The following is a 17710-nucleotide window of genomic DNA, read 5'->3' on the forward strand; positions in this document are numbered from 1 at the left end:
ATTAAATGTGGAAATCAAGTGTGACAATACTAGTGCAATCAACCTCACAAAAAATTTAATTATGACTCTCGAGCTAAGCACATTGAAATTAATCATCATTTCATTCTTGATCATTTGCATAACGGTGATATTAATATAAACATCAATTAGCTGATATATTCACAAAACCCCTTAAAAAGAATTCCTTTAAATATATTAGACAAGAATTGAGTATCACTTCTATACCTATTTGAGTTGTCCTATAAACAAATAAATACAGCTTTAGAGCAAAATGCAATAGCTAAGAAAAATGCAAAGATGAAAAGCATCATCTGAAGAGGTATAATGATTAAAAGGAACCTCTAGACTAACACATCATCTGAGGAGGTCATCCTCTGAACAACTACGACATTAGGTTTGATTATTCAAATTTTTGGCATGAAAGTAGTTATTTTTGGAAAACGATTCAATCTTTTTGTTTGTTTTTGGTTTGTGATTTTTTTTTTTTTTTATCTTTATTTTCACGTAAAGTAGTTTTTTTGGCAAAAATAAGATGCAAATCTCCATGCACGTTCGAAGATCTCAATCTTTTAATATATCTGTGAAATATTGTGTTTGATGAACGTGGTTTTTTTTGAACAGTTTGGATTATCGTGATTGATATGAGTGAATATTTTTTTTCAAAATTATTTTAAGTTATATCTTTTCAAATCTTTATTTTTGGAAATCGTACCTCAAATCTTATAAATATCTTTAGAATATTCTTAAGTAACTTATCACAATGTTTATTTAGAAATAAAATCACAAATATTTCTTCTGTAAAAAAAAGTGATTTTCAAATTTATCTTACTTCGTTACTCTTTGAATTCCTCTATCGAAGAGTTAATTTTCACTTAGTTGTCATTCATCTTTTACAATGATCTCTCTTCAAAAAATTCTCACCTTCTCCAAAATCTCTTTTGTGATTTAACCTTATTAGTTCTAAAACCTCTCAATTCCTTCATGGCACCCAAAAATCCTACTATTTCAAAGAAGCCTTCAACCGGTACTCATCCCTTGGATAAACTAGTATTTAGCAATCCTAAAGTTCCAATCGGTGCCATAGATCTGAACAATCTCTCTGATCATTCAAAGCATACTATGAATGACTCACAAGATGAGAATCATCTCACCCTTGAGCAATTCAAGCTGAAAATTCAGAAAGAAAGATAAGCTGCTATGAAAGCAAAGAGTGAAAGAACAAAGCTAGAAAAAGAGGAAGAGATATACCACAAGAAGATGATGGATGAATACCATGCCTTCCTTCATGAGAATAGGGAGAAGGTACATGAGATGAAATAGGACCTGTGAGAATGAAAGAAGCATAGTCCGAGGGGGAGTCAACTCAAACTATGGGAACTTAAACTAAAGAAGAAGAGATGAGTAATAATACTGACTTTGAACTACTCAAGGACATTATATACTTTTAGAATAAATTAAAACTACGGGTTCAGGACCTCTACAAGAACATGTTTTAGGAAGTTGATGAAGTGAAAGATAAAATGGCTCATGAATTTATGATGCTAAGGGAAAACATGTTTGAAAAGGCGAGCCTTGCCTTTTTTAAGGAAGAACACATGGGCAAGAAGATAGACAATTTTAGGGTAGCTATAGATCTAAACTTGGAATAGTTTTCCAAGCTAGTTCTGGTCAAACTTCCCGCAAATCTTGTGACTCCTACATCTACCCCAACATCTGCTCTAACCCTTGTGTACCGGATAAAACAAGAGACCAAACAGCTTGTAAGTCTAGCTCATTCCTTCTCTGCTGAACAAGTTGCATTTTATCTACAAAGGAAAATTATACTTGCTAGGGTTGTCATGAAAGCTGCTCATAATACAATATTGAGAGGAGGACATGAAAACTTCATGAAAGCTTTGATAAAAAAAATAATGGATTTATCTCTAAGGAGAAAGCCTTATAATTTGCAGCCAAACCAACTGAAAAGGAATTGAAGATTGCCTTGATGAAAGGGAAGGATGCTCATCGAATAAAAATTCAGTATTTTAAGGATTTCAATTTAGAAGACTTACGTGTTCAAGATCTTCTAAAATTCTATTCGGAGAACGAGTAAACTATGGCACGAGCAAAGTATGCAAGGATGGTAGTGGAGGAACACAAACTAGATCCTAGCTACATCCTAATAGGGATAAAAACCTTGGAAAAACTATTTGTTCAAATGAACAATGAGATAGATGAAGAAATTGAACACAAGAGAAGAGTCGGGACTCAAGGGGAATCGTCTTATGGAGATAAACCTAAAGAGAATCAAGGATAGGATTCGGATTTAGAGAAGCTATGGGACATTCTGTTGAAGCAAGGATAGTGCAAAGACAATCTAAGAAAACTAAGAACTAAGTGCTGTGTTCAAATGCTTCAAATGAAAGATCAGTTGGCCTTGTTAAGTCAGAGTATAAGGGATGATATGAACAAGAAATTCCATCTAACATGCCTTGAGATGGAACATGCAGAAAGGAAGATGAACGTAATGGAGGAAGTGATCAACTTGAAGTCTCAGCTATCCAAGTTTGCTTTGATTCAACTACCTTCGGAACTTGTGCCAGCCACAACTACTCAAGTCCCATCCTCATCCAATCTAGCCCCAAATTTGCCAAAATAGAATTGTTTTCACTCCCTTATTTCGCCAAATCTTGATTCTATTTTGGATGTGTTTGCGTCTTGATCTCTCTTTCTAGTTTGATCTTCCCTTTTGATTCTATTTTAAGACTTGGATGTTTTTGAATTGGATATTGTTTCTATCAAATCCTTATTGAATGTCTTTCGACTTGGATACTTGAATGTTATACACAAGTACTTTGTCATTTTGATTGAACCTACTCTTATTGAATATATATCTGCTAGTTTGATCTATCCTTTTGTACTGATGACAAAAAGGGGGAGAGATTCACCCTTTAATTGTCTTCCTGTTAAGAAAAGATGTGAGATTATGATTTATTTGTAGGAAAATAGACAGGTTCTAATATATATGGAAATATGAGAATAATGATTAATAGGAACAGGTATCAAAGTTGAAGTTACATTATGAGAATGATGATACAGTATCAAATGCATAGTATGTTCTGAGCAAATTGAATAGGTTTTAAGCTTCGAGAGAAAAAGAACAAATTCTCACATGAACAAGTTCTGAGAAAGATACAGAACATGATATTATGTGTATTCTAGCACAGAAATGTTTAAATTTAAAGTTTTATGCTCTGAAACCATATATTGCTATGATATGTGAATCGTTTGAGCTTATTATTCTAATACATATTGGTATGAATGAATCATACACTGTGTTCATAAGAGACCTATTCTTTAGAATGCTCTAAGACAAGTCTCACTTGCTCTGGCATAGACTTCGTGATTTCTAAAATCAATACTATGTACCTATGTATGCTCTACTTGTAAAATGCTCGGCTACAGGTTTTACAAGTTCTGGAAGTGAAGCGAAATCATTTTCCAAAACAAATTCAAACATTGAATTCATCTTTAACCTAGAACTTATCTTTTACTAAAATGCCAAATGATACATCCTTATTTAGCAAAACTTTCATTGAGTAGCTAATCATTATATTACTCACCTCTTTTACATAACAATTAGCATATTTATGTGGATAGTGTCATCATAAAAAAGGGAGAGATTATTAAGAAAAATCACTAATTGATTTTGAAGTTGACAAAACAATCCATAATTTCTTTATCTGAGTTAATGCAATGAAATACTTATTTTGCAGATTATTCATAGGTACGGGTAAGATTGAATTTGGCAAAAAAGGCTTAAACGTTGTTCTGAGGGACTCAAACGCTGTATCGAGCTCAGACATAGAGTAAGAAGCTTAGACATTGGAATGATGCTTAAGCTCTGAGAGAAATATTTCATGTGCAACAACCAGATTATAAAGGGATATTTTCGAGATGATTTAATTAATATGTTACATCATCACAACAGCTAGGATTCAAGTTGGATTCGTGCTTGGAGATTCTCAATCATGAAGATCAATTAAGGACGCGGATTAAAGGAGACAAGGATGACTCACCGAATGAAGTAATCTATCTATAGAAACTTAGGATCATATTACAACAAAAATTTAGGAAAACCATACACACTCAATTTCCTCACAAACTTGCAATGTATTACCCCCAACCTATCTCATAACCAAAAACTATTGAAGGCTATCTGATCATCCACCATAATCACTATCTTGTCTAATCAAATACTAATATAAGATGGGATCACCCTAACTCCTCAGAGTGATCCACCCTAAAGCGCTGCACCGCCTTGAGATCCCGATGGACCATTGATATTGAAGCTCCGCAATGGACTTCTCAACATTCCCACTTGCAATTGTTCATGCTAAGAAAACGAACTTGATGGGTATCCGATGAGCCAACCCATATCTATCTAGGCAGTTAGAGTGATACGGATGTATACGATGCCAAATTCCATATCAATTATAATTTGCCAAAGGTGGGCTATACGAGCAGGGAATCCAAACAAAGGCTCCCGTGGGAACTCCATTTTCTCACCTGAAAAATGAAGGGATGAGCAAATAGCCCAGTAAATGAAATTTTTAGGCCTTAGACAAGAATATTAGAATAGTACCCAACTCAGTAGTGTAAAAACATTTGACACAAAGCTATCTTGTGATCCATCTCCAAAAATGCCATGCATCATCAATCATATCAATTTCATGTAAATCATAGATGCAACCGATGCATTTCCTTTTCTTTTCACTTTTGGGCTTTCTTTTCCGGAGTTTCACAATGGCACTTTCGGTACCGGGCAATGTCGTCACTTTACGTGTGTGATGACACTTTCACTTCATATGATCACTTGATAAATGATGTTTACGCCATCGCTTCAAGTAAACTTTTAGCGAATGACGGCACTCAATCCATTGTCACAAACAACGGCCACTTAAAATATGTTGTCTACCCTCGAGCCCCTACACCATTGCTTTTCCAGCTAATGGTGGCACTTATCATCTTTTAATGCTATTCACAAACTTGCACACACATGCTCCGATTATCATCTTTTCTCATGATCCAAAATATACAACGCTTAAACATCGGAACAAAGATAGGATGAGGAATAAATCGAGCCATTTTCAACACCGACTCGACCATTCCAGCTATCACAAATCGAGCTTACTAGATCCGATTTGTGCTTAGCCAGGCTGAACCGTCACGCCCCAAACCCTTTGGGCTCGCCAACATCCCGCCACAGTCATTTACTTCGATTATTTCCCAAGAGCCAATGATGTATATTTTAATCGTGAAATGAAATGCACAAGCTGAAGCATAAACAAAACTCCATAAAAATTGAAACAAGATGACTTAAGGAAAACCCATATAATATAACACATAGTATTTTATGACACCAAGAGGTAACGCAACATGCCGTAAAGGTCCGATGAGGGCAATACAAGCCAAAAGGGGTAACTACCACCTAAGCCCCAAAAGACATCAAAAGATAGGTGACTACACTATGCCTAAGGGTCAATCTCGCTATCGGTGGACTCATCGCAGGGGGGAGCGTACTCAATGGAAATGCTCGTCTCATATACCGACCCCATCTCGGGCTCGGACTCCTCGAGCTTCACCTCCAACTCAGATTCCAAGGGTGCGTTGAACTCGTTTTCCAGCTCCCGCTCAAACTTAGAAGTGTCTATAGGGTCATCCTTGATGTCTCCTAGCTCCACGATCTCTCGGTCCTCGATAGGGTTCTCGGGTTCCGGAAGCTCTGGCTCAAGTTTAGGCTCGATGATGGACTCCGGCTCGGCGGATACGTCATCGGGGGCGGCGTCCTTAATATGTCCCGTAGCTTTCCATACTTTATCGGGTATGACACAGTCCCTCATTAGTCCAAAAACGGTGTCTCCATCCTTATACGTCCAGGACAAAAAGGTATACGGTATCCAATGATTGCCCCCATCTTCTACCCATAAAGTACTAGCCCTCTTATAGTATACTTGGTTTGGTCCCACTGGGTGTAGGGTGATCACGGGCTCAAAATCTTTCGATAACCCAAAAAGTGTCTATATCGCAATCGACTCAAGGCTTAGGGTCCGAAAAGGTTATCCCGCAACAAGGTGAGATTACATCTCAGCAAGCTAACCCTAAACCTATACTAGGCCAAGAGTACCTCCATACACTAATAACATGCGATTCTACTCAACAAGAGTACATGGAAATCGATACATCGAATTAAATCATGGCATGTTGTCACTTCAATTATCCCGATCAATCTCATAATAAGATTGAATAGTATAATTGAACTAAGCTTCGTACCCAAGGTAAGTACTAGCTCACAGACAATATAGGGTGGTACTCAATATCAATAGTTCTAAATTTCAATGGCCAAGCCGACGTTAATACACCTCAGGCTAATGAAATTACATTGCATCCGTGTTAATACGCCTCAGGTTACAATTTCCATCCACGGACTCGCGTTAATACGCCTAAATTCAAATCCCGCGTTAATACGCATCGGGATATCACAAACCCCGCGATTATTGCATCAGGATACTATGTACATAAATATTCATATCATATAATTCAGTCGACCATAGACCCCATGTTAATACACCACGGGGAATACATGTGCACATATTCACAATTCATTCAAATGGCTAGTCGAGCACATAAACAACCTCAATTCCACATATTTCGATCCCAATTCCTCAAATTGGACACTTAGTCCTCATTACTTCACTCATGGCCAGACACCACATGCAATTATTAAATTAGCCAATCTCATCTCACAAGATCACTTATGACCGAAACATACAAGGCACAAATTGCAATTCAAGCATTCCATCCACATACTCCTCATAAGGTCAATTTCACATAAAAAGGGTCCAACAAGTTTGCTCGATGATTTGTAACACAATTCAAGTGTCAAAACTACACATAGTTGAATATAAGCCGGTTTCAAACAATTTGGAACTCAATAGGACCACCATCAAGTTTTCGGCTCCTAACCCTATGAAATTGCTGAAATATGTAAGTCCACTCATGGTACCATCACAATCTCTATTCAACCAAACTTATATAGCCCATAATAGTCTTGGTTTTAACCACAACAACCCTCAATCAATCGAACAAAAGATAGCCAACAAATTTCAATTTCGGGGTTTAGCACAAACCAAACCAACATAGCCCAAAAATTATGCTGAAACTCATTTATACTTGGTCTATTAGTAACCTCAAGTCCTAATATGGGTTTAGAGTCAACTTATCAAGGATTGAGCTAACACAACTAACCTTAAGAAGCGGTGGAGTCCACAATTCCAAGCCGATCAACGATGGGCAGATTCTGCTCCTACAAGATCACAAAGATTTAATCATCAAAATTCATCAAAAGCCCAACTAAACTCAATCCTCGTGTTTCTAGAAGCTTAAGCTAGGTCTTAGAGGTTCCTTACAAAAGTATCAAGCCAAAACCAGTTCCCAAATGGCTTAAGATACTTCTCGAGTTCAAACCGGTCCTGGTAGCGACCTTTGCTACTTCAAATGGCTGGGTGGATTTGGGCTCATAATATGTTCTTAGAATGGCAAGAGGATAAGCTTTCCAATGGTAGGTGACTTACCTCCATCCGATGTAGGAGAAAGAAGTTATGGCTGGAACAGTAAAGGCATCGGAGTAGGACGGCGAGAGAGAGAGTGAAACCGAGAGAGTGATCGAGAGAAAAGAGGAGTGGCCGGTTGAAATGAGAGGAGAAGTGAGGTGAGGCAGAGAAAAAAGACTTCTCAACTTATGGTTCAAGTGTTCAAGATGTGAGTGAAGTGGTTGGAGGGAAAGCTAGAGTGTGCAAGCGAGAGAATAGTAGTCAAATATTAAAGTTGTTTATGGGATTTCTCTTGTCAACTCAATCGTCATTCTAGTCTTCCAATAATGCAAGAGCATTATGGACCACCCTACCCTTCAACAGTTGATCACATGGGGAATTTGATTAAGGACCCTCTTGCCCTTGGTCCATCTTAAAGGTATAAGCACTCGTCGGGGAAAAAATGGCAATTTCATTTTTCAGTCCAATTTTCACTTTTCGAACTTTCTAAGATGAAACTTAATTCTAACTGACCTTTGATGAGGCGACGACCAATTTTCCATAGTTGGAATTCTCGAATACTCGACGTCCAAGTTTGAAGTCCAATTCCTGCTCAAAATCGTTCGATCTCAATTTCGGTGTATCTCAAACTAAAGGACGGTTTTTAGAAATTATGCGTATCAACCCGTGATTATTGTCACATTTAAGAATTATATGAGCCATGGTGACTTTGGTTGTCATGTAATTGCGAAGATCGGTCATTACTCCCGAAGGTGGTAATCGTCAAGAATCGGTTTAGGTTGATTTGCAAATCATACCATGGTCAAACGAAATCACCCGTGAACTAATCGTATAACACTAGCAAATCGTTCTAAGCTCAATCTTAGATCAGCCTCTAGTGATTCAAAACCTTTCCTCGACAATCCTTATGGTCAAAGTACTAGTCCATGGTCGAGTTCTTTAGTCCACGTACTTAAATCATAGTCAGCCTTTCCCTTTTGGTTAGTTATCTCAAGAGCGATCAAGTCTAAGTGAGGTTTAACTGAAATACATCGATTGACATTTTATTCACTCATAAGCTCCGAAAGGGTTGGAATTCAGAATGTCACATGAACCGAACCGGTCTAGTTTAGAACCTATCTAGACCGACCCGGTTCATGCTCGATAGAGCCAAATCGATTTTGTTCGAGCTAGGTTCAATATGCTCAAAACCTAACTAAGTCTGGATCGATCCCAATACTAGTCCGTTTGGACTTGGCGACTCCCGTTCTTCCTTCGATTGATCCCCGCTCGGTGTCCTTGACTTCCCCCTTGAAATTTTAACCAAAATAAATTGTTGTTAATGCCATGATACTCATGAACATATGTAATCATGCGATAATGCAACACTAAATCAAGTAATAAACGGATATTGCCACGTTAGATCTATAAAGCCCATTTACCTTTCTTTCTTGTTTTACCATTTACTACTTCAATTAATAATAAAACTAGACGATGATAGAAAGAGGCGGTAGGATAGCAATGGCGGTGAGACAGCGGTTGAGGCGGCACGGCTTGAGGTGGCGTGACGACGGACGGTAGCGATGGACGTGCGTGGCATCGGGCGAAGAGATGGGCGTATATGGCGTCGGTAGATGAGGTGGTGGGATGGTCAAGCGGCGTGGTGATGGGGAGTCGGCATGGTAGAGGGAAGAGGGGAGAGAGAGAGAGAATGGTCAGCCAAGAAGGGGTAGAGGAAAGAGCTTACATTAGTTACAAGAATGGAAGACCATCCTTTTTGTAGTGGGACAAAGCCAATGATTTGTCTCTTGAAGTCCTCAAGCTTGATTATGAAGTTTCCTCATGAATTCAAATAACTAAATGATGAAGCTTCTTGAAGTCATAGTTTCATTTAATGCTAGCCACTTATCTACTTATTAAGAAGCCACCTAGCAAGCCTATCAAGTAGCTTTGTCTTCTAGCTCAAGATAGTTACTTATCATCCTTATATTGGTCCACTTGTCTCATAAGTTCTAGAAAAGGTTCTTGGTAGTTTCTCATTGGTCTAAGAGTTCGAGAAGGTTTAATAAACTTAATTTCAATCTTGATTGACCAATTTACTAAGTAAATCATGCTAATTACTTCTAAATTAATTTCAACTAATTAAAGAGCATTAATGTGTTTGAAATACGGTTAACCTCTAACGAGGAACGGTGGCTATTGGCATCTTCTATGCTCACGTTCTCCCCCACAGTAGCGTGGGACGGCGGTTGCCTCTCGCTAGTGGGCCGACCGACACATTGTGATTGGGCTCACATGGGCTAGGCATGAGTCATTCTAGCGTCGTCATGCCGTCGCCGGCTAGGTATTCTTGGCCCTTTATCCGTTGCTTTCATTTATCCATCATTACTTGTAAGTCTATGTCTTTCTTTACAAATTATAAGAAAGCGTCTCAAGTCGATCTAGTAACAACACTTCGTCTTACTAAATTTTACTATGATAGGAATGCATTTAAGACTATCTTGACTTTATTAATCTTACTAGTGTAATTTCGTTTCTAGCGATTAGGAATTTATTTAATGTTTCCTACTTCTTTTTCAAGTTTCTTCATTAAGAACTTGCTTATCAAATTTCTCTACAAATATGAACACATTTATGACACATTGACTTTTCTAACTTATTTCCCAAGTTTCATTAATGAACTTGCTTCTCTATTGGTCCATTTGTTTAGGCCAGTTATCCTAGGTTCTAGGGTGGCTACTTATGCTTATTTGATTGGTCCATTTGTATGGTTAATAATAAACCTTATTTTAGCATTTAATGCTTGAAAGTGACATTGATCTTTTCCTTTAAAAAAATTGACTTACTATTGACTTAACCGACTTAATATTGACTAAATTGACTTAGCATTAACTTTATTTTTTTCCTTTAGAAAATTGACTTACCATTGAATCAATTAGCTTAACATTAACTTATTTGATTTATAAATATCAATTCAAGAACTAATTATTCATATTATATTTTCTAATAGCATTTTTCGAAAAATTTCCTAAATAAGTTAAGTAATTGCTTCCTTAAGAGACTTCGAAACAACTTTCTTAAAAAGTTACACGATAGCCTCTTCTAAAAGTTTCTTAAATATAAGTCAAGAGGATTTACTTTATTTTCTAATTATTTCTAATGTGAGGAAAATTTGGGATGTCACATCTAAGACCATGGCCGGGCCTCTGTAGAGTGAGCCAAGATGCTAGGGGGCTTGAACTAGCCTGGCATGAAGTTCTCAAGCTCAATTTCAGTCGACCCAAGACTAGTGCCCATGCTCTTGCTCGGATGTCGTGGATTGGGGTTTGAGACCAGGTGCCCATACCGTGTTCCTTATCTACCTATATGTAAGTATTAGCGCCCAAATGGTGAATGTATATTTAAGAAAATCATATGATTTTCTTTACCAAATGACCAAAAGTATTTATAATTTTATTTTCGTGTCTTAACCAAATACAAGAAAAACTTGAAAAATATTTTCTAGAAATGTGATATTTTTTGCAAAACAAACGGAACCTAATATTACATAAAATTACTAGCCTTGTAGGAAATTTACTTCCTACTTACATATTCTTTTTTTTTTCCAAAGTTAATTATGCAACTATTATATTTGATTTTGTGAACTGTATTTAATTTTCTAAGAGTTATTCTTCTTGATGTAACCTTAAATTGATGTTTCCAACATCAAGCATAGTATTAGTTTCGACACCTAATTTTGTCGGTCTATCTCTGTTCACAAAAATAGGCAAAAAAGAGAAGGAAAAAAAGAAAAAGAAAATAGCTAGTGGATCGGCCCGCGCAAGGGCCCGGTCGACACATCTCTCCATCCCGGCTCTTTATTTTCCATCTTTCTCCACTAGCATAGTATTAGTGTTGATACCTAATTTTGTCAGTCTATCATTACAGACAAAACTAGACCAAAAAAAGAAAAGAAAAATAAAAGAGCCAGCGGACCAGCCTGCGCAAGGTCCCCGTTCGTTGGTGTCTGCATTTTCTGGTTTCGTTAGTTCATAGATGTTCAATTTTTATTATAGAAGGATGAAAGTGTGAGGCGGTCTGGGAAGGGGGAAAATAGGAAAAGCGAAATGGGAAAAGAAGGCAAAGTGTGGAGGAAAATAATACCGGGTTTTATTTGTTATTCGAGATTAGCACGGGGCTTAGGATTTTGATTGAATTAGAAATGGGTTTTGGCCCTTTAGGGTTTTAGGGAGTCGTGGGCTGATCGAAATAGAATGTCGGGCTTAGGCTTTAATGGGCTGATTGGACTTCGTTGAGTCCAGTCTGACCGAGGGCTAAGGTTAGTCGGGCCATTTCTGCCTTCTCCTGGGCCGGGAGGGCTCCATAACTTGGCCCGGGTCCCTGTTTTCATGAAATTAAATATAGAAGATACAAAAAATTAGAAAATTGGTCAGGAGAAGGCCATTTCTGATTTAATTACTGCAACACATGCCTTTACTTATTTGATTATATGGTTGTTTCGTCGGTCCCATTACATGTCCTACTCGCCTTTACATGTCAACGCTTAGATGAATATTAGGACCTGACGCATACTTTTCGGCGAAGAGATTAGGAGGGTGATTAGAGCTTAATTAGGGATTAATGTTCACAGCCTGCTGAACGCAAGTGGGGCCTAACTATCGTTGACTTTATTAATGAATCCTTAGATGATTTAGGAGGTGGTTGGGAATTAATCGAAAAGTATGTGTAGTCAAAAGCCGAACCTGGGGCTATCAATTCTTGATGAACTTTGCCAATCCTTTGATTTGATTGAGTGCATTTGTTGATTGAATGAATAAGTGAAGGGATGAAACCGACACCATGTGAACAGTGGTTTGTGGAGGAGGCACTTGAAGGAACACCGAAGATGGTTATCTATTGATGTTTGTTCCAAGAAACAAAATAAGAGAATCAGAAATATTATCAAATAGGTCATATAAATCTAGCTTCTTTTGAATATTGAATGGACTTTAAAAGTCTCATCCATATATAATATTCTTCTTGCAATCCCACTATTGACGAAAAAATGATTCAAACGTTCCAGAAAGAGATATCTTATTAGCCCTCTAAATTTTATTTATTTATCTTCGAAAATTTGGTGGGCCGTGAGCCTATGAGTTGAATGCAAATTCTTTATTTTGATGAAAAGGAAATCCGAGAATCTTCTGTCCGGGGTATTAATTTACTGACTTTGCTTGCAAGAGAAGGCAGGCACCATTTCAAGTCACGAAATTTCATACTCCTAGCGAGAGTGATTGATTTATGTAATTTGTTACAAGTCAATGGTTTCTCAGAATATACCGGCCAAAAAAAAAAATTTTTTTGCTTGGTCAGTATTCTTCTAAGCCCATTTCAGACGGTGGCATCATGGTGCTTCAGGGCATTTTTTAATGATTCAAAACACGTTACAGTCAACTATATGCCTTGTTAGAGATATGCCATAAAGCGACTATGTAGTAGTTATATGTTAGGGATTTCAGTTATATTTTCAATTTCTTATTTAATTAATGGCAAAGACGTATTTATTCATTTGTCCAATTATTTACTTATATGAATAAATTCCATAAGATCAATTGTGGCTGGACCTATTCTTGAGACGTTGAGAATATGTGTGACGGGTTCACAATTAGACTGAATCTTTAAACTGTTCCTAGTCGATGGATCATTGAATGGATATCAATGATCCTATTGAGACCGGTGTGTTCTTAACTTCACCATTAAGTATTGGATATTTAAGAGAATGATGAGTCACAAGCCATTGGGTATTGCGATGCTCGAGTTAGAACACAGGTGCTTGTACTAGACAAGTTCACCGAACGTGACACGCGTTGAATGATTAGTGACATGGAAGCTTTTAGCGTAGTCAATATCTAATTGTTCATGCTTTGATCTTGTGTAAATAATCCTTAGACATGAGGCACAGTGTTGACTTGTGTGTTGGATGGCTATGGTTCACGAGGACGCATATTGACGGTTCGTCGATCCGTCTATATACTTGATGGTCATAGTTCATGCACATATGAAGTCACGCGTGTGCGCAAAATGAAATTTGTCTCCTTGTCACATGTAAGATATGATATCCTATGCAATTTAATTATGACAATGCATTGAAATCCTAGGCCGATGTTATAACCGAGAATGAAATGTTCATGTCTCGTATGAATGCTTGTCTATTAGATTTGTGCATATGATCGAATTGGTGACTTGACAAATATTCCATAGTCTTTGTTCAATCGGGATATAGTAAGATAGAGGGATTGAATTACACTATAGCCAAAGTTGACATGTTCATTATGTTCTTAAAGCATTCACACTCGGGTAGCCATGACATATTGCTAGATGTCACTCATGACTTGTAGGACCTAGAGATTGATCGGGACAATCAATTCTCTTGGAAGTACTAATGTGTTAGTGCATGTTTTATCGCCAACTCAATGATGAACCTAGGGATGTCACACATCTTAACCAATGCATGACGATACTGAATGTGAAAGACGATATTGCAAATATGTTTGCAATCACGACTATCAAATTAGTCGGACTAAAATTAGATTAAATGAGATTTAATTTAATTCTATTTTCGGTCAATACGTGCATATAATGACATACACGTATTGTCCGGACACATATTGATGTGCCCAATTTGCACACATAAGGGTGGTGTACCTTTTGTTTTTATGATAATAATAATTGTTATTATTACTTGTTTAAAAAAAAAAAAAGGTAATGCACTACGTGGCCAGCAAGTAGTTGCTGACCACACGGTCAACAACTACTTGCTGATCGCTTGTGCAGTGCACGATATAATCGTGCACAAAAATGCACAATGCGCACGATCCGAAAACGACATGATCGTGCGCGTGATGCATTGCAGACCAAAGAAATTAATTTGCAAAAACGTTGCAGAGTTTATTTTTCTTGAGGTGTGCGCATGTGTGCTTAAAAAGTATGAGAAAAACCAGAAATTTCTCTCTGCACTTTTATTCTTGCATTGACCGAAAGAAAATTGAGCGTGCGAAAAATTATTCCACAATATTGCTAGCATAATTCAAGTGGTGATTCTCGTGTTCGTTCTTCCGTTCATCGTTGCAACTAGTGGTGTGTCCGAACTAGAGGCTCGACACTTATGGGGCTCGGGTCGAAGAACGTCCGAACATTTTCGTTTCAAACACGCTTCAAGAAGTAATCCGTTAACCCTTTTTATCAATATATGATTTTCAATTGAAACGCATGAATTACGCTTCTGGAGATACATGTATGGGTTTTTATTTATTTCCGCTGCATTTGATTATTTTTATATATATTTTTGCCTGTACATGTTATGCGAATCCCAACAGGTCCATGCTTTTCTATGGTCGATGTAACTCCACCTATCAAAATGAATTCTCTTCTAGTTAGAACCAGGATCTTAAAAGGAATCCAATAACGAAAAATCACAAACATAACTAAATGAGATTGCTTGTCATGCTAGATATATATAACGATATTTCGCTCACAAAACCAATATTATTTTGTCTATAGATCTTTCTTATGGCCCGCTAGTCAAATATTCAGAATAGGTGTTCGGAAATATTCCTTAGTTAAATCCAAATGAATATATCAATGATGCTCGGAGCTAACTATAGTCCGTTAATATATAAATTTTCATCTTACAATATTTCATTTATGAATTTCATAAACGGGTCTTGATTTTGTTACTTTATATGTGATTGTATTATTTTTTTCCCATTTACCAAAAGAAAAGGGATCTTAAGATGTATCGACTAGATCGTCCTGAAGAAAATCTCAAAAAATCATTTCACTGGGGATTAGGTGATTGGGATTTAAACGACGAGTCGGTGGAGTCAATTCTCGGTACGTGGGGGAAAGGTCAAAGTCAAGCCCGACGTGGGGACACGAGTATGCGCACAGCTCAGCTGGACCCACCCCAACCACCGGTGGGAATTCAGCGTTGACCTGGGCAGGCAAAATCAAATTGTCACAAGCAAATGAAAGCCAATTGTCAGTGATAATCTCTCGTAAACGTCATCAAGATTAGTCCAATTATCATTTTCCTAGTGTGAAATGGAGTTCAGTTCGAATGTTCTTTCCATACTCGAAGACATTAAAAAGTAGTAGACGATAAACCGTCTGATATAAGAATCACGAAACAGCCTTCTCTGGCCCAAAAGATGGATCCTAGGTTGTTTGAAGCATCCTACACGGGGAATGTCGATCGGTTGTACTCCTTGGTCAAAGAAAATGTCCTCATCCTCAATGCCGCTTCTCTCGCCGAGGGAGACAACCCGCTGCACGTCGCCTCGATGGCCGGCCACGCGAGTTTTGCCCGAGAAGTCCTGAAACTGAGGACGGAGTTCGCCAATGAGCTGAACCAGGACGGTTTCAGCCCCCTGCACATCGCTGCAGCGAGGGGCGACGTGAATATGGTTCGGGAGCTTTTGAAAGTAGGCAGTCGCTTGTGCCTTGTGAAGGGGAGAGAGGAAAGGATTCCTCTCCACTATTCGGCCATCAAAGGGAGGGGCGAAGTCCTGAAGGAGCTGGTCTCGGCTTGTCCTGATTCCCTCGAGGAAGTGACTGCTCGGCGGGAGAGCGTGCTCCACCTCGCGGTGAAAAACAGCCAGTTCGAGGTGTTCAAGTTGCTGGTGCAGCAGCTGAAGTGGTTGAACAAAGAGCACGTCTTGAATTGTCGGGACGGCCAAGGGAACCAGATCTTGCACCTCGCGGTGGCTAGAAAGCAATACGAGGCAAGTTGCCCAGTTCTTTTGACCCGTTTCATTTAATCATATCGGTTCCTCTTCTCTGTTCTTGCTGTTTGTTCCGACAGTAGTTCATGTTAGTATGGTACTCAAGAGGCAAGGGTCGAACGCTTGCTTCTGCTAAAGTGTCGAGATCGCAACGAGAGTGTTGGATGATAAATAATATATGTTCTTGAATCGAACAGGTAGTCGAGTTCCTGGTCTCGGGCGATCCAATTGAAAAAGATCTGATTGAAGTGAACGCCAGGAACGAGGCTGGTCTAACGCCTCTAGACATTCTACTGCTCATTAACAATGAAACCGGTGATGTGGAAATCGCTGAAATCCTCACGCGATGTGGAGCCACGAGAGCAACGGGATTACCTTCTGTGGTGACGGTGGCGACTGAAGACCCAGAACCCCGTACCGGTCAATCAAACGGACATCACTTGCAATCACCCGGACGTCACAATTCACGCAGGACTTGGACCTCCCGTTGCACAAGTTTCTTGAGGGTCAAGGAAGAGAGAACCCAATGGTTGGAGTACTTCAAATACAAAAGAGAAAGGGACTCCCCGGGTGATGTGCGGAACGCCTTGCTTGTCGTTGCCGCTCTCATCGCAACCGCTACCTACCAAGCTGTGCTTCAGCCGCCGGGCGGACTTTGGCAGGACAATTCAGGGCCCTCAAGTAACAGCACCGGTGCCACGAACAATGGGACCGCATCGTACAAAGCCGGCCAGGCGGTTTTGGGAACGGAGAACCCAGTCTCGTACATCCTCTTCCTCATCTTCAACTCCGTCGGATTCTTCGCCGCTATCCAGATGATCTACAACCTCACATTTGGATTCCCGATGCAAATGGAGCTGCAAGTCGCGCTTTTCGCCCTGGTAGCAATGTACGACACCGCGATGGTCGGCCTCACGCCCAACACTTCCTTCAACTTCTTCTTCGTCGGTCTGTCGATATTTTTGCCGGTCATAATCGGCCTCGCACGTCTCTGGGTGAGAACATGAGCTAGTCCAACGCATAGGACATGGTTTAATTAAGACTATGAAACATATTTGTGTATTCTTACCTCGGTCTCTTGCAACCTAAGAACTTGAGAGGGATTGAATTATTGTAAATGAAGCCACCCATTGTTGAATATGCTGGAATTTAGTCAATGTGATGTTTGCCTTTTATCCATGAAAACATGAGGCTTTTCCAGCAGAAAGATTATTCGAAAAGCCATTATGAGATATTTTCACTAGAGGTCCTCAAACTTATCACGAAAGTACAATTGAGTCTCAAAACTTGCAAAAAGTATAATTGAGTCCTAAAACTTGTCAAATTGGTACAATCAAGTTCTTCCATTAACAACGTCCAATTTGACTAATGGAAAAT

General features: G+C 38.7%; 1 protein-coding gene across 1 annotated transcript; it reads left to right on the top strand.

Moving 5' to 3' along the window:
- The first annotated feature begins 15631 nt into the window (after positions 1–15631).
- LOC115755585 (ankyrin repeat-containing protein BDA1-like) lies at positions 15632–17506 on the top strand. Its single transcript, XM_030695039.2, has 2 exons — positions 15632–16333; positions 16531–17506. The coding sequence occupies exons 1-2, from the start codon at positions 15761–15763 to the stop codon at positions 17338–17340; spliced, it is 1383 nt and encodes a 460-aa protein (XP_030550899.2). The 5' UTR covers positions 15632–15760; the 3' UTR covers positions 17341–17506.
- The last annotated feature ends 204 nt before the right edge of the window (positions 17507–17710 follow it).

This window comes from Rhodamnia argentea, chromosome 9 (assembly GCF_020921035.1).
Source record: "Rhodamnia argentea isolate NSW1041297 chromosome 9, ASM2092103v1, whole genome shotgun sequence".
NCBI classification, from domain to species: domain Eukaryota; kingdom Viridiplantae; phylum Streptophyta; class Magnoliopsida; order Myrtales; family Myrtaceae; genus Rhodamnia; species Rhodamnia argentea.